At 44.0% G+C, this 23781-nt stretch overlaps 1 protein-coding gene across 1 annotated transcript in view; it reads left to right on the top strand.

Annotated features, from left to right (window-relative positions):
* The first annotated feature begins 281 nt into the window (after positions 1-281).
* PLPP2 (phospholipid phosphatase 2) overlaps positions 282-23781 on the top strand; it is a 40263-nt gene continuing 16763 nt past the window's right edge. Inside the window, exon 1 of the mRNA XM_039319267.1 lies at positions 282-450. Coding sequence (XP_039175201.1) covers positions 399-450 — 52 coding nt within the window. The 5' untranslated portion in view covers positions 282-398. The remainder of the gene's footprint in view (positions 451-23781) is intronic.

The raw sequence follows: 23781 nt of genomic DNA, 5'->3' as shown, positions 1-23781 counted from the left end.
TTCCTTAATCCACTTCACTCTGCACGTGCTCAGGAATCCCGCTTCCCGAAGCGCCTTCCGAAAGCGAAGGCGTCCGCGGGACTGTTCCAAAACAGGTGGGGTTGTCCGCCGAGCCCAAGTCGCAGGTCGCAAGAGCGAGGCACTCTGCACATGCTCCGGGAGCGCCCAGCTGGAGCAAGCTTAAGGCCCACCCTGCGCCTCGCCCCGAAGGCGAGAAGCGGGCGAGGCGAGGGCGGTGCTTTTCCCCGGCCGATCTCACCCACCCACCCGCGGCTCCTCCTCCCCGCTTCCTCCCCTCCGAGGCGGCGGCGGCGGCGGCGGCGCTTGGGGATCGTCCTTCGCCCGGCTGCTTTGCGCGATGTGAACGTGCGGATCGCAGAAGCGGCGGGCGGAGCGCGATGGAGCGCACCAAGCTGTTCGTGGCGCTGGATGTGCTGTGCCTGGTGGTCGGTAAGGACCCCCCGCCCCACCTCCCTTCCCTTCCTTCACGCGGGACCAGAGAAGGGCGCCCCTTTTTCTCACGCCCCCCCCCCACACACCTGGCTCCGAGGTTGGATCCTCCCTGAATGCCTTTATCTTTGGGGGGGGGGAAAGGGGGTCCAGGGCCACCTCTTTCTGTGCTTCACATCTCTCCTCCAAAAGACGGATCATTCGATGGATTGTTTGAATAGCTGGCTGACTGGTTAATTGATTGATTGACTGACTGATTGATTGATTGGTTGATTGATTAACTGATTGATTGATTGATTGATTGACTGATTTCCATTTGGGTCCTTTAGCGGTCATTTCTCCTGGTGGGAAAAGTTTTATCCTTTCTTCTGCTCCTCTTAGAGTTGTTTTAAGCCCCCCACCTTTCCCTCTTTCCAAAGACTTTTTCCGGGGTGCTTTGGGGAGCCCTACAGAATTGTGAGTTTTTCTTCCCGGTAAATGTACTTTTGCCCCCTGTCTCTTCCGTCCTTCTTTGCGTTCCTGGGGAAGGAAAACTCCCGGGGACCCGTATGACAAACTCATACTTTACCAATTTGCTGTGGAGCCTTATTCCTTATTTCTTATAATGCTGCCGCCTCTTTTATTGATACCAGCTGGGCGGGGGGGGGGATGCTCCCCCTTCCATTGGAGAAAACAGACCCAGCATCTCTGTTTTTCTGGTTTGAATGCTGTTTGAATCTGCCTTTCCCTGTCCCTTTCTAAAAAAAATAAAATAAAATAAAACCCTTTCCACCCAAGGATTGCATTCACAGGACACGCTTAACCTGCTTCCCTTTCCTGAGTTCACACAAGATCCAGAATTAACCAAAGGGCTGATTTATGAGACTTTCAGAACTGCCAACCTGGGTGCAGGCGAACAAGCGTCGTGCAATTGTGTCAATGCAAGGGCTGTGTCTTTTGTTGGGAGGGGATTGCATGGGTTGTGTGAATGCTCAGCCAGGCAGAAGGAAAGATGTGAACTCGGTGCTTATCTGTAGATTTTGGGGGGGAAAGTTTTCCGTGCCGTATTTCTCAACGTTAGGAACTTTAAGATGGGTGGATTTCAACTCAGCATGGGGAATTCTGGGAGTTGAAGTCCACCCATCTTAAAGTTCCTAAGGTTGAAAAACACCATTTTGTGGCTTCTCAATGGACTTTCTTTCAGGAAATAGTCAGCATAGCTTTGGAGTCCAACAAGATTAATCATAATTAATTTAATCACGGTTTAGCGAGAAAGTCTACTTTTCTGCATAGGCAGCCTCCAAAACAGACTGCCTGTCTCATTAGACCAGGGGTGTTCAAACTTGGCCCTTTTATGACTTGTGGACTTCAACTCCCAGAATTCCTCAGCCACACCTGGCTGAGGAATTCTGGGAGTTGAAGTCCACAAGTCATAAAAGGGCCAAATTTGAACACCCCTGGCCTAGACTAAGCTGGCTGGTTTGAAATATAATGTGTGATCTGAACCCCTGGGTCCCCAGACCCCAGTTTTTTCCCTCATGATCAGAATGACGTATCAAACTTCAAGGACTCGGTCGTAAGTCCCTTCCTTCAACGTTGTAACTTTGAACAGTTTTAATGTCTCTGTTGTGATGGGTATGTGTTTGTATATTGTAGCACAAATAAAAACTACTTTTACAGGCTTATGACCACAACTGAGCCCCAAATTTTTCTTGCTTATTGAGTTTTGCCCCATTTTACAGCTTTTTTTGGCCAAAGTTGTTAAGTGAATCACTTAACAAAGTTGTTAAGTGAATCACTGTTGTTAAGTGAGTCATGTGGCTGTTAAGTGAATCTGTCTTCTGCCATTGCTTGTTGGAAACTGGCTGGAAAGTTTACAAATGTATAAATACATTTGTATTTATTTCATAAAGATATCTCGGTTGCCAAGCACCTGAATTTTATCTACTTGGCCAGCAGTCGTAAGTGTGAAACGTGGTCATAAGTTACTTTTTTTCAGTGCTGCTGTAACTTGAAATGGTCACTAAGCAAATAGCTGTAAGTCGAGGACTACCTGTACCCAATTTGGGGTAATTTACCAAGATTTGGAAAGTTTTAGGATTATTTTATGTGAGGGGCCCTTTTAGCCAGGACAAGAGGGATGTTGTGACAGGTATGCGTGGGAGTGAGTTTTGAACCTGAATTGTTTTGGGGTGCACACCCAGAATTTTCAGTGTGGTTATGGATTTTGGGGTGCATCGTTGTCAGGGGGATTCGGTCCTGCATTCCAAAATCAGCAAAATTCTTAGGGATCTGAACTGGGACGGGGTGAGTCCAGACGTGGAGAAGTTTACAACAGGACTTTCTCAAGGCCACTATTTTAACAAGTGTGACTTTGAACCGGGGATTTTGAGGTCAAAAAAGTCAAGATGGCAGCCACAAACTATGCAACTGCAGGCCTGCCCCCTTTCGGTGTGTTTCATGTTGGTGGGGGGGGCACCTTCTTCAATTTTTTTGACCCTCTCTAGACACCCCCAGGCGGTAGCCAAATTCTGGAAAGGACTTTTTAAAAAAGACATAGAATATTTTTAAAAAAAAAAAAATAAAGCCTATATTTAGTTCAGAATGCTAGCTCCAATTTCATCTTAATTTGAAATGTTTTGCCCTGACAGTTTCTAAACCAGGGGTCTTCAAACTTGACAATTTTAAGACTTGTGGCTGTCTAAGGAATTCTGGGAGTTGAAGTCCACAAGTCTTAAAGTTGCCAAGTTTGAAGACCCCTGTTCTAAAAAGTCCGGCCTCAACTGAGATGTGAATGCAGCTAGTCGTGATATAAATAGCCCCAATATAAATGGGGAAGGGGGTATTTGATTCTCCTGACTATGTGAGTAGGAAGGCCAGCATCTTGACTGATAGCCCATTGATAGGCAATTTCATTCAACTAGAGATTTAAATTGCTTTTGTTAAAACATTTTGGTCCCCTGCCTTCAATACTTGTGGTAGTGAGTTCCAGAGGCCCAATAGGTATTGGTGGTGTGAAGGTTGAACATTTGTTGTTCTGTGGAATAAAAGCTGGGCAGCCCAGGCAAACAGGGGGAACCTATTTGGAGGGTGATAGTGAGGCAGGACATAAAACAGGACATAGGACATAAAACAGGACATAGGACATAAAACAGGACATAAAGAAGACATGAGTCTCATAGATCAGGGCTTTTCAACCTTTTCACCCATTGTACCACTTTTAGGATATGGCAACATCCAAGTACCACCAGTCGCCTAGCAAGGTGTCAAAAACTTGATGACCAAAAAAAAAAAAAAAAGGAAAAAAGTGATACAGGTAGTCCTCAACTTACAACAGTTCGCTTAGTGACTATTCAAAGTTACAGTGGCGCTGAAAAAAATGCACCCCAAGCCACCGCCGAGCAAGACACCAACCTGCCTGCCCGGCAGTGCTCTTCCTCCTGTCCGAGGTTTTCATTGTTGTGAGCATTTCTGTTGAGGATTGGCAGTGGGGGTGGAGTGGGGGGGGCGTTTGGTTTTTATTCCCCTGTCTGCTGGGTGGTTGCAGCAGGTTTTGGTCACTTCACATGACCCTGGGACACTATGGCCGTCATAAATATGAATCAGTTGTCAAGCATCTGAATGTAAATCACAGGACCCTGGAGATGCTGCAACATTCCAGCTGGTCGGCGCTTCTTCTGGGCTCAGCAGAAGCGCCAGGATCAGTGCCAAGCTCCAACTGGAGCCTTGCACTGATCCTGGAGCTTCCACTGAGCCCTGACTGCCCTGCAGCTCCAGCCATCTCTCACTCAGGCTGCCACCAATTCAGCTCATTCCCCTCCCCCGCTACCACTTTTCTAGGATGGTCGCGTACCACCTGCCAGGTGCCAATGTACCACAGGTGGTACCCGTACCACTGGTTGAAAAGCCCTGCCATAGATAGTGAAATGCGTGTATTAGTTAGAAGGAGAAAAAGGAACTGGAAAATGTCAAACCACAAGTTCATCTATCGGTCGCACAAAGGTGTCAAGCATGAAGCTCTGTTACAGGTAACCACATATGTCTCTATGTCTCACTTGTAGCTAATCACAAATGTTCTGCAGGAAACTTAGAAGCTTTGGCACGAAACCTGTAACCTCGAGGGGGGGGGAGACAAGATATTTTAGCTACTTTAGCATAGCAACAGGGGGCTGTGATTCAAGTAACCAATCAATGCTAACAAGTTATATTTCCGTGTTTTGCTGTTTCTGAAGAGTACATATGAACTTGTTTTTTTTTTTATAAGAAGCTGTTCAGATGTGCTTACAAATATATTGCTCTGAACCTTGCGCAAATAAATCAACTTCTTTTGATTCCGTGGTCAGTCCTGTGGTTTTCTGCAACAATAGAACGAGACAAGCACATCCCATATGGCACATGGGATTTTGCATTTTTTATGAATGAAGATTAAAAACTAAAGGAGGGAGGGAGGGAGGGAGGGAGGAAGGAAGGAAGGAAGGTAGGTCAGTGTATCCTGGACAGGGATGGATGGATGGATGGATGGATGGATGGATGGATGGATGGATGAGTGGGAAGCAGGGGAGGGATGGAGCAGAAGGAAGAAAGGAAATGGAGGAGGAAGGAAGGAGGGAAGGAGAGGAAGGAATAGAAGGAGGAAGAAAGGAAAGAAGAACTAGGGAGGGAAGGAAGGAAGGAAAAGGGAAGAAGAGGGAGAGAAGGAAGGAATTATGTGGTTGAAGCCGCCATCTTGACTTTTTTGACCATATGTATACATCTGAAGTGGACTGTATTGTTTCTCTGGGCCACATATGTGTGTGTATGTGGGTATATGCATAATTTATTTATTTTTTTTGTAATCTTTATGCAGTCTGTATTGGAGATGATTACACTTTGAGAGCTGTATTCAACGAAATCTCATTTTAATGTATACTGATTAGTGTACATTTAAAGTGACAATACAGTTATCCTATCCTATCCTATCCCTGCAGAAATACTACTGGGCATTTTAGGGTTCTTAGCTTGTTGGGTGGAGATGTTGATTTGATTCTGTTGAATTGGTGGTTTGGTCCCTAACAAGTGGCAAACATTTGATCTCTCCTGCAGAATACAGATAGTCCTCTATTTACAACCATTTGATTAATGGCCATGCAAAGTTACAACAGCATAAAAAAAGTGACTTATGACTGTTTTTCACACTTACGACCCTTACAGCATTCCCATGGTCATGTGATCAAAATTGGCAACTGACTCATATTTATGACGGTTGCAGTGTCCCCGGTTCATGCGATCCCCTTTTGCAATCTTCTGACATGCAAGGTCAATGGGGGGAGCCAGATTCACTTAAAAATTGTGCTAATTACTTAACTCCTATGATTCACTTAACAACTGTGGCAAGAAAGGTCACAAGATGGGGCCAAACTCACTTAACAACTCTCTCACTTAGCAACAGAAACGTTGAACTCAGTTGTGGTTGTACGTTGAGGATTACCTGCAAACGTCTGAATGGGGGCGGTGGTCGGGTTCTGTTCCTGTCTTGAACCATTCAGGGATGAAATAGACTAGATCAGGGTTAGGCAACCTTGGCCCTTTTATGACTCGTGGACTTCAACTCCCAGAATTCCTGAGCCAGCCATGCTGAGGGGAAGGGAGAGGTTTCCAAGCTGAGCCATGCTGGCTCAGGAATTCTGGGAGTTGAAGTCCACCAGTCATAAAAGAGCCAAGGTTGCCTACCCCTGGACTAGAGCTCCACTTTTATCTTCTCCCTCTACAAGTGACACAAATGTCAGATAAACCATAAAAAATAAGGATCATTGCTTTTCTCCTCTCTGCAGGTTCTCCTTGACTTATGACCATAATGGAGTCTGCCCATTACGGTCATAAAGCAAGCCAATAACATGACTGCCCTGATTTTGCAACCTTTTTTGCAGCAGTTGTAAAGCAAACCAAGGGTTTAGTGTGCCAAAAAAAATGGAAGTAACTGTCTTAGCTTTGGTCATGTGACCACAGGACACTGCAAATGGTTGCCGAGCATTTGAAGTTCGGTCATGTGACCACGGGGGCAACCAGCCCTCAGAACTTCAAATCCGGGTCATGACTAGGCCCCAGGCATGTCTATGGTAACTTTGAACAGTTACTAAGCAACAAGGTGTAAGTCAAAGACTATCTGGTAGTCTTCAAATTACAACCATTCATTTAATGACTGTTGAAAGTTATAACAGCACTGAATAAAGTCACTTACAAATTGTTTCTCACACTTGCAGCATCTCCCTTGGTCATGTGATCAAAATTCAAAGGCTTGGCAACTGACTCATATTTATGATGGTTGCAGTGTCCCGGGATCATGTGATCCCCTTTTTGCAACCTTCCCAGCCAGCTTCCAACAAGGGAAGTCAATGGGGGGATGCCAGATTCACTTAACAACCATGTGATTCACTTAACAACTGCAGAGTTTCACCTAACAACAGTGGCCCAAAAAAGGTTGTAAAATGGGGGCACTACTCACTTAGCAACTACCTTGCTTAACAGTGGAAATTGTGGGCTCAGTTATGGTCATAAGTCAAGGACTACACTACCTGTGTTGTGTTTTGTCTCTGTGATGGGTCTGCCTGCTTTGGAGATGGTGATCACCAAGTTATGACTAAGAGTATATTGATAGGAAAAAATGCTTGAGATGACAGCTTGTCTTCAGAAGTCCATCTCTAGAGGCTTTCAAAAAACGAGATCGGACAATCATTTGTCTGAAATGGTATAGGATCTCCTGCCTGAGCAAGGGGTTGGATTGGAAGACCTTCAGGGTCCCTTCCAACTATTATTCTATGTTCTATGGAGAACTTGATTTTTCAGAAAACTGGGTTTCACTACGGCCCTAAAAAGAAAGAAAAAAACCATAGACATTCAGGCCTCACCTGGCGGTTATAAAAGATGAATTTCCACGCCTTTCTGGTGCCAGCCGATGAATCATCTCAACATGGTTCAACAAAAAAAAAATCAAAACTTGGCACCAAGTAAATCAGACATGCAATCCAATTTTTTTTTCCCAACTTCAGATCTCCTTCCTCAAAAGTATGTGTTCCTCTCCTTTAAAATAGGAATGCATAAAACAAATGTAAAAATATTTTGCCCCTTCCTTCTGGAGTAAAATTTTAAAAAAACACGGTTAAAGAGGAAATGAGCAATTAAATAACGCGCTTTAGCAAATGTAGGGTTTTTTTTTTCTTTGCGTGTTTTTAATTGCATGTATTGTTTTCGGCTTCCCGGAGACGGTGGCTTTGGGACTTTAGAACTGGATCTTTGCCCTGTAGCAACAGAACAAGGAAATTAATAGGTGAACCGATGCTAACCATAACTTTTATTTTTTGCGTCGCTGCATGTTGATACTTGTCAAACTCAGATTGAGTTAGGTAGTGTAAACTTGGCCTAGTTTTTTCCGGGATGTTTGTTGATTCAGTTACAATACTCTTTCCCCTCAATCTTCTACCCTGCAGATGTTTTGGGGGAAAAAACAGCCAGTGTTGACTGGCACGTCACTGGAATTAAATTTGGCTTTCCCACACATCTGGAACTACACAATTAAGTTTCTAAGTTGCTTTTAACCCGAGGCAGGATGGAGAGAGAAAGGGGGGGCACTACTTTGGGGTTAAATATATTTTGGAAAGTTAAGAGTAGGAAATTTTTGTCTCGGAAACAGACATTATTCTATAAATACCTAGGGCTGCGTGGGCCGTTAAGGTAGAGTGCTCCAGAATTGGAAGGCTTTGAGATGACCCATTAAAAAGAATGCATGTGTGAATGAAGGGGTTGTGTCCTGCACAACTTGTATGCTTTATTTGGATTCTGAAGTGGGTTTGTCTGTATTTTGGGACAAGGGTTGACGAAAAAGGAACAAGATTAGCAAAGCAGCCATTAAGCAACAGCTTGATTTATTCCCTGTTGGCTGGTTAACGCGAAGGACAAAGTATTGTGCCAGGAACTGAAGCTTCCATCCCTGTTCCAGGAAGTTTTCATTCGGTTCTCATCCAGCTTTTGAGATTTTGGCAGAATTTCTCCCTAGATTCTGCTAAGGGAGGCCAGGCGGTTTTTCTTATCCTGCTACCAACAATCCGTAGCATTCTTTTACAGGTAGTCCTCAATTTATGACCACAACTGAGCCCCAAATTTCTGTTGCTAAGTGAGAAATTGGTTGAGTTTGGCCCCATTTTACCACTTTCCTCGATACATTTGTTAAGCAAATCGCTGCACTTCTTAAATTAGTAACCCAGTTGCTAAGTGAATCTGATTTCCCCCGGACTTTGCTTTTCAAATGGTCACAAAAGGGGATCACGTGATCCCAGGACGCTGCAGCCGTCATCAATGTGAGTCAGTTGTCAAGCATCCGAATGTAGATCATGTGACCACGGGGGGATGCTGCAATGGCCACAAGTGTGAAAAATGGTCATGAGTCAATTTTTTCAGTGCCGTTGTAACTTTGAATGGTCACTAAATGAAACTGTTGTAGGTCGAGGGCTACCTGTACTCCATCGGTGTTTGCCGTTTCATTGGATTGGCTGCTGATGGTGTTTTTGAATCTCTTAAATGCTATTCTGATTTTTAACGGCTGAAGATTGTTTCAATTCTAGCTTTGTTCTACGGTTCAGGTAGTCCTCGACTTACAGCAGTTCATTTAGTGACCGTTCAAAGTTACAAAGGCACTGAAAGAAGTGACTTAGGACCGTTCTTCACACTTACAACCGTTGCAGCATCCCCCGTGGTCACATGATGTACATTTGGATGCTTAACAACTGACTCACATTGATGACGGCTGCAGCGTCCCGGGATCACGTGATCCCCTTTTGTGACCATTTGACAAGCAAAGTCCAGGGGGAAACCAGATTCACTTAACAACTGGGTTACTAATTTAAGAAGTGCAGTGATCACTTAACAAAATGTGGTGAGGAAAGGGGCAAAATGGGGCCAAACTCGAGCAATTTCTCACTTAGCAACAGAAATTTGGGGCTCAATTGTGGTCATAAATTGAGGACTACCTGTAAAAAAATGCTATGGATTGCTGGGGGGCAGGATAAGAAAAACCGCTCGGCCTCCCTTAGCAGAATCTAGGCACAGCCATGAAGAAATTCTGCCAAAATCTGAAAAGTCCACGGGGGAAGCCAGATTCACTTCACAACCGTGTTACTAACTTCACAACGGCAGGGATCCACTTAACAACTGTGGCGAGAAAGGTTGTAAAATGGGGCAAAACTCAGCGACCGTCTCACTTAGCAACGGAAGACCCTACTCTCCAAACGGTGTCCTCCTTTCACAGAATAGACTAAATCTTTTCCTGAGGTAACCCCAGGGAGATTTCTCCTCAGCCACCCGCCCAGCACCGTGTGTGGCTCTTTTCAAAGTTATAGTTTCAATCACGCAAATGGATCTTGAGCGTCTAATTTCGTCGATTTAATGATCTCATCCTGCCTTTCTGTGCCGGGTGACTCGTAAGCGGCTGACCTTTGAGCCGACGGGCCTTGGCAACGGACTCAAGAACATGGGTGGCAGGGCCCTGAGGTTTGATCCGTTCAGTCGGAGCACGTTTTAGTACAGGTAGTCCTCGACTTACGACCACAGTTGGGAGCAGAATTTCTGTTGCTAAGCAAGCCGGTTGTTAAGTGAGCAGACCCCGATTTTTCACAAACCTTTTTTGGCTTAACTGTGGTTTAGTGAATCACTATAGTTCTTAAGTGAATCACACAACCGTTCAGAGAATCCAGCTTCCCCCATTAACTTTGCTAGTTAGGTTACAAAAGAAGATCCACATGGCGACCGTCATAAATACTTGCTAGTTGCCAAGTGCCCACATTTTGATCGCGTGACCGTGGGGGGAATGTTGCAATGGTTGTAAGAATGAGGACTGGTCATAAGCTGCTTTTTCCAGTGCCATCATAACTTTGAACGGTCGCTAAATGAATGGTTGTAAGTCGAGGACCACCTGTACAATTGAGCCCAATGTTTCTGTTGCTAAGCGAGGCATTTGTTAAGTGAGTTTGGCCCCATCTTACGATCTGGCTTGCCACACTTGCTAAATGAATCACTGCAGAGGTTCAGTTAGTAACAGGGTTGTCAAATGAGTTTTGCCCCATTTTATAACCTTGCTTGCCACGGTTGTTAAGTGAATCACTGCAGTTGTTAAGTTGGTGACAATGTTGTTCAGTGAATCTGGCTTCCCCCGTTGACTTTGCTTAACGGAAGGTCGCCAAACGGGATCACGTGACCCCGGGATGCTGCAAACCGTCATAAATATGAGTCAGTGGCCAATTGCATCTGAATTCCGATCACGTGACCCTCGGGATGCTGCAGTGGTCGTAAGTATGAAAAAATGGTCCTTTTCTCAGTGCCACTGTAACTTCGAACTAAAGTTCGACACTACAACGCTAAACAAAACTGTTGTAAGTTGAGGACTCCCTGTAATTTGCATATTTTTTTGGCACTGCTCTGGGAAACAGAAGTAACTCATCCTCAATGGAAAAATAGATCCTCGATTTTCAGACGTGAGCTTTGGAGAGAAAAGCCGAAAAGCCTCTGTGTTGAGTTTGGGTTAAAGCTGGTCAGGTGTGCGTTGGGGTGCGGCTTGTTTATACACGCTGTGGAAAATGCCATTTAAGAGACTCTTGATGGAGCAGCTTTGGAATGGAGAAATTCCAACTGGATTGAGCAACAATTTTTCCTCCTTGTCAATCATCTGATAATTGGTTTTGAGGGCATTTTGTTGTTGTTGTTGTTTTGGTATTTTTGTTTTGTTTTGTTTTTAAGTTGACGAAAGTTGTCTTCTAGATTTCTCCATGCACGGATTCTTAAGAGGAAGGGAATGTAATACAGGGAGTCCTTGACTTACGACCACAACTGAGCCCAACATTTCCGTCGCTAAGCGAGGAAGTCATTAAGTGGGTTTTGTCCCATTTTTATGATCCTTTCTTGCCACAGTTGTTAAGTGAATCACTGCAGCTGTTAAATTTGTTGTTGCTGTTGCTGTTAGTTGCGAAGTCGTGTCCGACCCATCGCGTCCCCATGGACAACGTTCCTCCAGGCCTTCCTGTCCTCTACCATCTTCTGGAGTCCATTTAAGCTCACGCCTACTGCTTCAGGGACTCCCTCCAGCCACCTCATTCTCTGTCGTCCCCTTCTTCTCTTGCCCTCCATCTTTCCCAGCATTAGGCTCTTCTCCAGTGAGTCCTTCCTTCTCATTAGGTGGCCAAAGTACTTGAGTTTCAACTTCAGGATCTGGCCTTCTCAAGAGCAGTCGGGGTTGATCTCTTCTAGGACTGACCGGTTGGATCGCCTTGCAGTCCAGGGGACATGCAGGAGTCTTCTCCAGCACCCTAGTTCAAAGGCCTCCATTCTTTGGCGCTCAGCCTTTCTTATGGTCCAACGTTCGCAGCCGTACATTGCAGCTGGGAAAACCATGGCCTGGACTGTACGTACTTTTGTTGGCAGGGGGATGTCTCTGCTTTTTAGTATGCTGTCTAGATTTACCATAGCTTGATATAGCTAACCAGGTTTAATTAATTGATAATAGCTTAGCCAAGGCCCAGCCTATGTGGATTTGCAGTGTGGCTGCTTTGGGGGAAAGGCCTGTATATATCAGCAGCTCTTTTTCTTGTTCTTTAGCCACTCTTTTGTTTCTTGAAGGAGGATGGATGAGTCATATTTGAAAGCGAAAAGGCAAACAAATCTTCTCCAATTTTAAGAGATCCCTTCCCAACCTCTTAAAAGGCAGAGCTTTAAACACACTGTGTAGCTAAAGAGCAACTTCTTAGTTGCAGCTGAATCCTTTCCCAGCAGAGGAGAAAACTCGGTGTAAACGTAAAGGAGGCTTTTTTTTTAAATATTTTTTTATTTTTCCAAGCTCTCCCCCATACATATACCGTAATATTTATCACATGTTAACATACATTCTTTTTACATTCATATATAAGATACTTTTAATAAAATGAAATAAATACATACACATGACTTTTGGTGTTGCTTGCCCATTTCCCCTTTCACCGTATCCACACTCCTTCTCTACCTTCTTTCTCCCTTTCTTCTCTTCCCTACTTCCCTCTTCTTCCTCTCCTCTTTCCTTCACCACTTTCTTCCCCTTTCTCCCCACTTCTCCTCTTCTCCTCCAACCTTCCTACTTCCTTCTCCCCTCCTAACGTAAAGGAGGCTTTATTGTCAGCAATTCCCAACTGTCCGAGAACTCAAAAAAGAAAAATCAATAAAACGCTGCCCTTGCAATGCATCGGTCTTACTATAAGCAGGACTAGCACATGCAATTAATGTGTGACTGACAGAAGAGAATATTTGTAGCTCCAGATCGAACTGTGAGGTCCTAGATGCTCTCTGAGCTTGCTGGTTTTCTTGCAGACATTTTACCACCCAGCTAGGTAACCTCATCAGGGCTAGAAGGTGTGTGTATGTGACATAATACATGGAAGGGAGTGGGGTTTCTAGAGTGGAGGAGGAAAAGAATTGCTCTCTGTGCTTAATTGTTATTTTTCAGACGTTTCATTACTAACTCAGTAGCCTCATCAGTGTCAGAAGAGAACAGTGTTTGTGGAGAGGAGGAGGAGGAGGAGGAGGAGGAGGAGGAGGAGGAGGAGGTGGAGGAGGTGGAGGAGGAGGACTGTGGGGTCCTGGGTGCTCTCTGAGCTTGGTTGTTTTCTTGCAGATGTTTCATGATCCAGCTAGGTAACATCATCAGTGCTAAGAGTGGGGTTTGCAGAGAGGAGGAGGAGGAGGAGGATGACTGTGGGGTTCTTGATGCTTTTTGCATTTGGTTGCTTTCTTGCAGACATTTCATGACCCAACTAGGTAACATCAACAGTGTTAGATGTGTGTGTGTGTGTGTGTGAAATAATACATTACATTATTTAATTCCGTTATTTTTAAACCCCTAAGAATTACAGAGGAAGACAATGCTGAAAGGGAGGGTACATAAGAGGGGTATGGTTTCCCCCAAAACTTTAAAAAGGGAATAATATGAAGGCATTATTAAGAGCAGCTCCATAAGACATCAATTCATGAAATAAATGGCGGTCTTGCAGAAGCTCATTTCAACAGCAAGGAGACAAGAAATATATATGTTTTTTGGAAAAGAGATACTCCGCATTAAAATGTATGGACAAAAACCGGGTGTTTTTTTTTTATTTTCTCTACACTTCTTTCTTTGCTCTTGTCCTTCTTTTCTTTCTTGATTGTATTTTAGAGCTGCTTCCTGTCTCCTCTCCTTTGTCTTTAATGCATCAAGTTGATTGGACCTTTCTTTGCACAGCTGGAGATGCCCAGGATAGTAACTCATCCTGGTTACCATAAATAGCCTTTTTAGAGCCTCTTTTGCTATAAGCATCCTTGGATTCTTTCTTTCTTTCTTTCTTTCTTTCTTTCTTTCTTTCTTTCTTTCTTTCTTTCTTTTTCTTCCCTCCTTCCTTCCTTCCTTTTTTGCTCACTCTCTCAACTATGTTTTTTTCTTTAATTCCTTTTCTATTTTTTTCTTTCTTTTTCTCTGTTTCTTTTTTTTCTCTTTTTCTTTGTTTCTATTTCTTTTTCTGTCTCTATTTCTTTTATGGCACTTTCTTTTTCTATTTCTTTCTCTTTTCCTTGCTTTCTCTTTCTTTCTTTCTTTTTCTATCTCTCTCCCTGTTTCTTTCTTTCTCTTTTCTTTCTTTTTTCTTTCTTTTTCTCTTTCTTTTTCTATCTCCCTATTTCTTTCTTTCTCTTTTTTCTTTCTTTCTCTCTCTCTTTCTTTTTCTATCTCCCTATTTCTTTCTTTCTCTTTTCTTTCTTTTTTCTCTTTCTTTTTCTATTTCTCTCCCTATTTCTTTCTTTTTCTTCTTTTCCTTTCTCTTTCTCTTAACTTTCTCTCTCCTTTTCTCTTTTTCCTTTCCTTCTTTTTTCCTGTCTTTTTACTCTTTCTTGCTCTCTCTTTTTCCTTCCCCTTTTCTCTTTCTCTTTGTTTCTTTTTCTATTTCTTTTCTTTTTCTTTCTTTATCCCCACCCCTTTCACACACACATACACGGTCCACTTTTGACCTGCTCCGCCCAGGAAAAAAAAATGGAAAGAAGCAACAGCCTTGTCTGCAAAATAGTGGTTTCCGAGTCCGTAATTTTAAGAGTGCCCTTTAAAAAGAGCACCAAGGTTTTAATTTTCCGCAGTGGCCACCTCCGTTGCACGTTTGTCTTGGGCTTGCAGTCAGAGGTGAAGGGTGACGTTGCAGCTTGTTTTGGTGAGGCTCGCATCTTGAGCCTCTGTATTTTTAGTCTGGGAACAGATTAGTACACCAAGGAAAGCTTAAAATGGCCCACAACTTAGAATTTCCTTTCTTTTCCTGTGTGTGATGCACACGCAGACTCTAAATACAGATCTACATTTTAGGAAAGAGGCGTTTATTTTGGAATCACCTGCAGGGGAGAGCAAATCACAAAAGATTCTCTGTGGGAGAGAAAAAATATAAATATCTTTTGTGGCCAACCTCTGAGAATCAAGAGACCAGGCAGGATAATCCTTGACTTACAACAGTTCATTCAGTGACTTCAAATTACGACGACACTGAAAAAAAGTGAGTTATGACCTTTTTTCAGACTTATGACTGTTGCAGCATCCTCATGGTCACGTGATCAAAATTCAGACGCTCGGCAACTGACTCATATTTACGACAGTCGCAGTGTCCCAGGGTCATGTGATCCCCTTTTGCGACCTTCTGACAAGCAAAGTCAATGGAGAAGCCAGATTCACTTAACAACCGTGTTACTAACTGCGATGATTTGCTTAACAACTGTAGCAAGGAATGTCATAAAGCAAGGCAAAACTCACTAGGCAACAGAAACTCAAGGAATGTCATAAAGCGAGGCAAAACTCACTTAGCAACAGAAATTTGGGGTTCAGTTGTGGTCGTAAGTTGAGGACTACCTGTACTTCACAGCACAGGACCAGTACAGAAGATGTTCTTGGGATGTCTCTTGGGAATAAAACCCCATCAGTTCAAGAGATCTGGGAAGCATACATGGGATTGTAGTTTAGCTTATGGAACTTCTTGCCACAAGATCTGGACTTCTCTTAAGCTCATAGCAGAATGGCCAAAGATCCCTGTATTCACCTTCTGTTTCGGGTCAGTGTGGAGGAGAAGCAGTTGAAAAGCCACAGAGAATATTGGACTAGGACAGAGGTAGGCAACCTTGGCTATTTTATGACTTGTGGACTTCAACTCCCAGAATTCCTGAGCCAGCATAGCTCAGCTTGGAAACTTCTCCCTTTCCCCTCAGCATGGCTGGCTCAGGAATTCTGGGAGTTGAAGTCTATGAGTCATAAAAGAGCTGAGGTTGCCTACCTCTGGCCTAGGCCTAGGCCGCCTTATGACTCATGGACGTCAACTCCCAGAATTCCTGAGCCAGCATGGCTCAGTTTGGAAACTCTCCCTTTCCCCTTAGCATGGCTGGCTCAGGAATTCTGGGAGTTGAAGTCTACGAGTCATAAAAGAGCCAAAGTTGCCTACCCCTAGACTAGGAGGCCCTCACTGGTCACTGGAGAATTCTGGGAGTTAGTCCATACATCTTAAGGTGGCCAAGATTGAGAAATAATGCTGGCTGGGGATTTCTGGTAGTTGAAGTCCACACATTTTAAGATGGCCAAGATTGAGAAACAATGCTGGCTGGGGAATTCTGGGAGTTGATGTCCGCTCGTCTTAAAGTGGCCAGGGTTGAGAAACACTGCTGTCTAGACAGCAATCAAGTAACAATATGCGATTTTATACAGGAAAGCTAAGAATACATTTTTAACATTTATGAGGGGAGGCTGAATTTTTTCCCAGTGTAAAATGTGCATTTCAAGCCATAGTTCACCCTCAGCTCTGCACCCACATGTTGCAGAGCAGGGCATAGCTTTTGGGGTGCAGCAAGGCCCATTCTGACGTTGATGCTGTTCATTACAAATGATTAAGATCCTGCTTGTCTGCCACCTACATGCAAACCTCCAGAAAATTAGAAGTAAATGCCTACTTTTTGCTTCTCTCTCTCTCTCTTTGATCGAACCTCAAAGTTAAATTAATTCTTCCCCTGTGTTGCAATTCTTTCACCTTGCCTGTAAAACTGGTTAGGTGGCTTTTGGTGAGGTCAGCAGGAACTTTTGCAGAGAGGCTGGGCCCATTTCAATAAAGGTGTGTTGGAAGGTTTAAAGTACACAACTTTAATTGCAGAAAGTTCCATCTTCGAAGACATTCCTTTTAGGAAATCTTTTGAGTCCTTCCTGTTTCTTTACAGGTGTCCCTGGACTTAACTATTCATTTAGTGACCATTTGAAGTTAAAATGGCGCTGAAAAAAGTGACCTATGAGTAACTGCAACTGGCATGTACTTACGACAGTTGCAGTGATCCCCTTTTGCAACCTTCTGACAATGGGGAAGCCAGATTCACTTAACAACCATGTTACTAACTTAACAAGAGCAGTGATTCATTTAACAACTGTAGTAAGAAAGGTCGTAAAATGGGGCAAAACTCACTTAACAACTATCTTGCGTAGCGACAGAAATTTTGGGCTACCTACAGTGATTCGGGGGCGGATGACTTCTGAACATCTGAACTCTCACCTCTTCTCGCTGGCTTGTTCAGGCAAATAACTCTGGAAATGCAAGCCGCCATCTAAGAAGTGTTGGAATTTGCAGAGTTAACTCCTAGTGAAGAAATGGCTTCTTTTAAAAAGCAGTTTGTTTAACCTCAGCGTAGGGTTGCCTAATCAGATATTATCTGAGCAAGAATTTGAACTGGGCTTTCCTGCTTTATTACTATAAACAAAGGTTCCTTGAAGGGGTTGGGAGATTGACTGATAATGTGATTGATAGTGTAATTGACATCAATCAATCACTATCAATTCAAACAATCCACTACAGTGCTATGTATGTAGTCAGATGCTTAGGGAAGCCCACAAACAGGGTATAAACATTGCTTCTCTCAGCCCCCTTTCCCCCCCCCCGCATCGATGGGTCTTGAAAACTTTAAGATAGACTGCTCCTGTGCATGAATAACAGAATAACAGAGCTGGAAGGGACCTCGGAGGTCTTCCAGTCTAACCCCCTGCTCAAGCAGGAGACCCTAAACCAGGGGTAGGCAACCTTGGCTCTTTTATGATTTGTGGACTTCAACTCCCAGAATTCCTGAGCCAGCCATGCTGAGGGGAAAGGGAGAGGTTTCCAAGCTGAGCCATTTTGGCTCAGGAATTCTGGGAGTTGAAGTCCACGAGTCATAAAAGAGCCAAGGTTGCCTACCCCTGGGCTAAACCATTGGCTATCCAATCTCATCACCCCAGTGATGGAGCACCCACAACTTCTGGAGGCAGGCCTTTCCACTGATTAATTGTTCTCACTGACAGAAAATTTCTCTTTAATTCTAGATTGGATTTCTCCTTGATTACTTTCCAGCCATTGCTTCTTGTCCTACCTTCTGGTGCTTTGGAGAATAGGTTGACCCCTTCTTCTTTGGGGCAGCCCCTGAGATATTGGAAAACAGCTATCATGTCACTGCTAGTCCTTCTTTTCATTAAACTAGGCATACCCAATTCCAGCAAAAATTCTTTCTATGTTTTAGCCTCCAGTCCCCTGATCATCTTTGTTGCTCTTCTCTGTACTCTTTCTAGAGTCTCAACATCTTTTTTACATCACAGTGACCAAAACCGGATGCCGTATTCCAAGTGTGGCCTTACCAAGGCCTTGTAAAGCAATACTAACACTTCACATGATTTTGATTCTATCCCTGTTAATGCAGCCTAGCACTGTGTTGGCTTTTTTGGCAGCTGCAGGCTCCTATTTAAGTGATTGTCCACTAGGACTCCGAGATCTCTCTCAACAGTTGCTACTATTCTACACCTGTGTATAGAATAAAGTGTCCATCTACATTTGCTGCAATCAAACGTACTTGGCATCTGACACTATTTTGTATTCTCTGTGTAGTTGACAACAGTTGCTATGCTGTTGGAGGCTGGCAAGACAATCCCACAGTTGTAAAAAAAAAAAAAAGGTATTTTGAAGCAGTGGAGTTAAGCAGGAGTAAACTTAAGTGAAATGCTGGGAGACCAATGAAGAGCAAATGTTCAGAGGTAAAGGAAGACCTTGGGAATGATAGATAATTTCTGTATTAAGTTACAGGAACAGATTGTTTAACAGCACTTCAAACTGCTATTACCCAAAGCCAACATGGGTTTATCAAGAACAAATCAAGTCAAAAAGTGGATTCCTAAACTTGGTATCTGGTATCTAGTGTCATTCCAGTCCTTCTTTGCTATGATTCTTTTTCTGTGATAAACAGGCTACAGGGCAATCCTCAACTTACGACCACAACTGAGCACGAAATTTCTGTTGCTAAGTGAAATATTTGTTCAGGGAGCTTTGCTCCATTTTCGACCTTTCTTGCCACAGTTTTTAAGTGAATCACAATAGCTGTGGGTTGTTAAGTGAATCTGGCTTCCCCATTGATTGTGCTTGTCAGAAGTTCACAAATGGGGATCACGTGATCCTGTAGTCGTCATAAATACAAGTCAGTTGCCAAGGGTCTGAATTTTGATCAGGTGACCGTGGGGAGGCTGCAATGGTCATAAGTGTGAAAAATGGTCATAAGTCACTTTTTTCAGTGATGTAATTTTGAACGGTCACGAAACGAACTGTTGTAAGTGAAGGACTGCCTGTACTTTAGTAGACCAAGGGAACGCTGTGGATGTAGTGTATCCTGATTCAATAAAAGCAATATTCTCGAGGGCCAGATAGATACATGTGAGGACATTATAAACCAGGGGTCTTCAAACTTGGCCCTTTTATGACTTGTGGACTTCAACTCCCAGAATTCCTCAGCCAGCATCCACAAGTCATAAAAGGGCCAAGTTTGAAGACCCCTGTTATCACCCATAGACTTTGGAAATGATAGAATAGCCACAGCCACAGGTTCTATGTCCATGCTTCTACTTTGACCTGGTGTCAGTCTTCAAGGAAACAGCAAACAACACAGATAGTCCTTGACTTACGACCACAATTGCACAGTTGTGAAGTGAATGTTGCCCCATTTTATGACCTTTCTTGCCCCAGTTGTAAAGTGAATCACTGCAGTTGTTAAGTTGGCAACAGACTTAAGTGAATCTAGCTTCCCCATTGACTTTGCTTGGAAAACGGATCACGTGACCTCGGGACATAAATACATGCCCATTGCCAAGCGTCTGAATTGCGATCATGTGACTATGGGGATGCTGCAACGGTTGTAAGTGTGAAAAACAGTCATAACGGTTTCTTCCTCACCCTTTCTCGTTTTCCCAGACTAAATCCATGTTTTTGCTGGGGACTCCAAGCTAAACAGATCGGCTAACCCTTTTGAGAATAAAATCCCAACCCAAAATGGAGGTGGTTAGCAGCATGAAATTCCTGCGTATGCAGCTAATGAATAAGCTGGCTTGGTCGCTTAACAGTGAGACACTGGTGAAGCGGGCACAGCAGCGCCTGCATTTTCTGCATCGCATGAGAAAAGCACATCTTCCTTCCCCTGTCCTGACCACTTTCTACAGAGGGATGACCGAGAGCATCCTGTCATACGGCATCACCATCTGGTTTGGAAGCATCACAGCTTCAGACAGGAAGGTGGTGCAGAGAGTGGTGAGGACGGCAGAAAAGGTGATTGGCAGTTCCCTCCCTTCCATCCAGGACAGTGGTTCTCAACCTTTTTAAAGCTGTGACCCCCCCCCAACCGGTCATAAGTCGAGGACTACTCAACCGGTCGTAAGTCGAGGACTACTCAACTGGTGCAGCACCGTTTGCAGAATGGGACTTTTGGCGGGCTCAGCAGGGCAGAGACAGCCTGGACAATTCCTATTGGCTTTTGAAAGCCAATAGAATTAGACTCTATTCAAGAGAGTCTATTCTATTGGCTTTCAAAAGCCAATAGAACAGTGGTTCTCAACCTTTTTAATGCCGCGACCCCCAACCGGTCGTAAGTCGAGGACTACTCAACCGGTCGTAAGTTGAGGACTACTTAACTGGTGCAGCACCGTTTGCAGAATGGGACTTTTGGCGGGCTCAGCAGGGCAGAGACAGCCTGGACCATTCCTATTGGCTTTTGAAAGCCAATAGAATTAGACTCTATTCAAGAGAGTCTATTCTATTGGCTTTCAAAAGCCAATAGAATAAAAGGGAATAGCACAGCTAAGGAAAAGGGGAAAAAAATGGCGGACTGTGTTGTTTGATGACCCCCGTGAAATGGTCGTTCGACCCCAAATGGGGTCCCAACCCACAGGTTGAGAACCACTGATCCAGGACATGGCATTTAAGCGATACTTGAGCAGGGTCCGCAAGATTGTCTGGCACACTACACATCCTCTCTGCGACCTCTTTTCCTTCTTACCTTCTGGGAGGGGGGGGTAGCAGAACATCCAGATTCGTCCCAGTTTTGTTCCATACAGCATTAACCTTGTGAACTCTTTCCGCTATGTATTCAAGATGGGCAGTGATTAATATTTATATGTAAGGGTGTAGGTATATACATATCTATATAGCATGTTTATATGTGTGTTACGTATGTGTACACTTTTGAGAGCAGGCAACAGAAATTCATTTTTAATGTGTGCCAGTGTGCCCACAGTAAAAAAAACCCAGTAAAAACAGATAGAGAGATTCAGGTCTGGATGGATGGCTGTGCGAGATTCTCCTGATGTCCCCATTTCAATATGAGTAAATAGGGAGCTGCAGCAGCTAAAACAGCTAATATAATCCTTGGTTGCATTAAATAGCAGTGTTACGATAATATTCTTCACTGGGTGGGGGGTGCATTTTAAAAAGGACATGAAGAAAGGGTGAGGTCAGAGGAGAACTACAGGATATTAAGGTGTCTTTTTAATCTTCTTAAGTGGACCAGACAAAACACAAGAAAACACAAAGACAACCTAATTCTACTTTATTATAAGGCTATATTAACAGAGAGCCAGTTTGGTGTAGTGGCTAAGGCATTGGGGCAGAAACCAGGAGACAGTGAGTTCTAGTCCCGCCTTAGGCCTGAAAGCTGGCTGGGTGACTTTGGGCCAATCACTCCAGAGATGGTGAGTTCTAGTCCCGCCTAGGCCCGAAAGCTGGCTGGGTGATTTTGGGCCAATCACCAGGAGATGGTGAGTTCTAGTCCTATCTTAGGTCCGAAAGCTGTGTGGGTGACTTTGGGCCAATCACCAGGAGATGGTGAGTTCTAGTCCTGCCTTAGGCCCAAAAGCTGTGTGGGTGACTTTGGGCCAATCACCAGGAGATGGTGAGTTCTAGTCCCGTCTTAGGCCCGAAAGCTGTGTGGGTGACTTTGGGCCAATCACCAGGAGATAATGAGTTCTAGTCCCACTAACCATGAAATTCAGCTCGGTGACTTTGGGCCGGTCACTCTTTTTCAGCCCAACCATCCCACAGGATTCCTGTGGGAAAAATAGGAGGAGGAAGGAGTATTGGTCCTGAATTATTGATGGACAATACTAAAGGCAGGATATAAACACATTAAATAAATAAATAAACCCGGTGGATGGCCTTGGACCAGTCACACTCTCTCAGTCCTAAGAAGGAATCGATGGCAAAGCACTTCCTGGAAAAAAAGACAAGTACGGGGAGTTATCCAAGCAGTCTGCAAGAACTTGACAAGATTGAAAGGAAGGGGGAAAAAAAAGCAATTCACAAAATCTTGCAAGGCAGAATAAAATTTATCCCCTGTCAGCTTTATAGCCTGAGAAATTAGAGAACCCCTTTCTCCACCCGTTATGCAGCTGTGGACCAGGCTGTCTCTTATCTGACAATACCTAAGCAAAGTCCCCTGTTTCTCAAGGTCTTTTTAACATCTGGAGACCAAGTCCTTGTCACTAATGGGAGCAGGAGCTGGCTGGCTTAGCTTGCTGAAGAAAAGAGAAAGGGGAAATACGACTGTGGCTTGCAGATATCTAAAAGGCTGCTCCTGACAGTTCTCTCTTGAAACCAAAAGCAGAAGAAAAAAAAAATCATTGGTTTGAAATTCAAATTAAAATCAGTCACGCAGTGGAAGTATTTTTGGGAAGCAGCCTGCATGACTTCAAATGGGGTTTCACTTCAAATGGGGTGGGGGCCAGGATTGATTTATTGCCGAGGCCTCCGAAGTTGGCGACTTTACGAGTTGTGGACTTCAGTTCCCAGCTTGGCTGGCTGGGGAGTTATGGGAACTGAAGTCCACAAATCTTGAAGTTGCCAACTTTGGATTTAGTGGAATCCTGCACCCAGCCAGCCGGGGTTGGACTAGACGACTCCTGAAGTCCCTTCCAGTTCGTACAGTCTGTGATTCTGCAATAGCCCCTTGCCAAAGAGCAAGGCAAAGCTAGCGTCCCGGGGAGGTTGAAAGAATATACAGGTCGTCCTCAACTTACAACGATGTAAAAAAGATGTTGAGACTCTAGAAAAAGTACAGAGAAGAGCAACAAAGATGATTAGGGGACTAAAGGCTAAAACATATAAGGAACGGTTGCTAGAATTGGGTATGTCTAGTTTAACGAAGAGAAGGACAAGGGGGGACATGATAGCAGTATTCCAATATCTCAGGGGCTGCCATAAAGAAGAGGGAATCAAGCTATTTTCCAAAGCACCTGAAAGCAGGACAAGAAGCAATGGGTGGAAACTAATCAAGGAGAGAAGCAACCTAGAATTACAGAGAAACTTCCTGACAGTTGGAACAATTAACCAGTGGAACAACCTGCCTTCAGAAGTGGTGAATGCTCCAACACTGGAAGTTTTTAAGAAGAGACTGGACAGCCATTTGTCTGAAATGGTACAGGGTTTCCTGCCTGAGCAGGGGGTTGGACTAGATGACCTCCAAGGTCCCTTCCAACTTTACTATTATTATTGTTATTATTATTATTATTATTATTATTATAACCGTTCATTTAGTGCCTGTTTGAAGTTTCAGTGGCACAGAAAAAAGCAATTTATAACCATTTTCACAGTTCCGACCATTGAAGCGTCCCCGTGGTCATGTGATCAAAATTTGGACTCTTGGCAACTGACTCGTATTGATGACAGTTCCATTGTCCTGGGATCACGTGATCCCCTTTTGCGACCTTCTGACAAGCAAAGTCAATGGGGAAACCAGATTCACTTAACAACCATGTTGCTAACTTAACAACTGCAGCAATTCACTTAACAACTGTCTCGCTTAGCGACAGAAATTTTGGGGTCCACTGTGGTCGTAAGCCAAGGACTATTTGTATTTCTGCCAAGGGTGGAGGGCAAAACCTTGGTTAAACACGCGCGAAGCAGGTGTCCTGAAGCTGGTTTGTGCCATGTCTCCAATCTTTTCTTCAGCCACGCGACCCGACAGCTTTGTATAAAGACGCCGAGGGAGCGCGTAATATGC

Source organism: Crotalus tigris, unplaced genomic scaffold, assembly GCF_016545835.1.
Source record: "Crotalus tigris isolate CLP2741 ecotype Arizona unplaced genomic scaffold, ASM1654583v1 scf7180000022970.308977840:1548163, whole genome shotgun sequence".
Lineage (NCBI taxonomy): Eukaryota > Metazoa > Chordata > Lepidosauria > Squamata > Viperidae > Crotalus > Crotalus tigris.
This window is presented reverse-complemented; position numbering and strand designations above follow the sequence as displayed.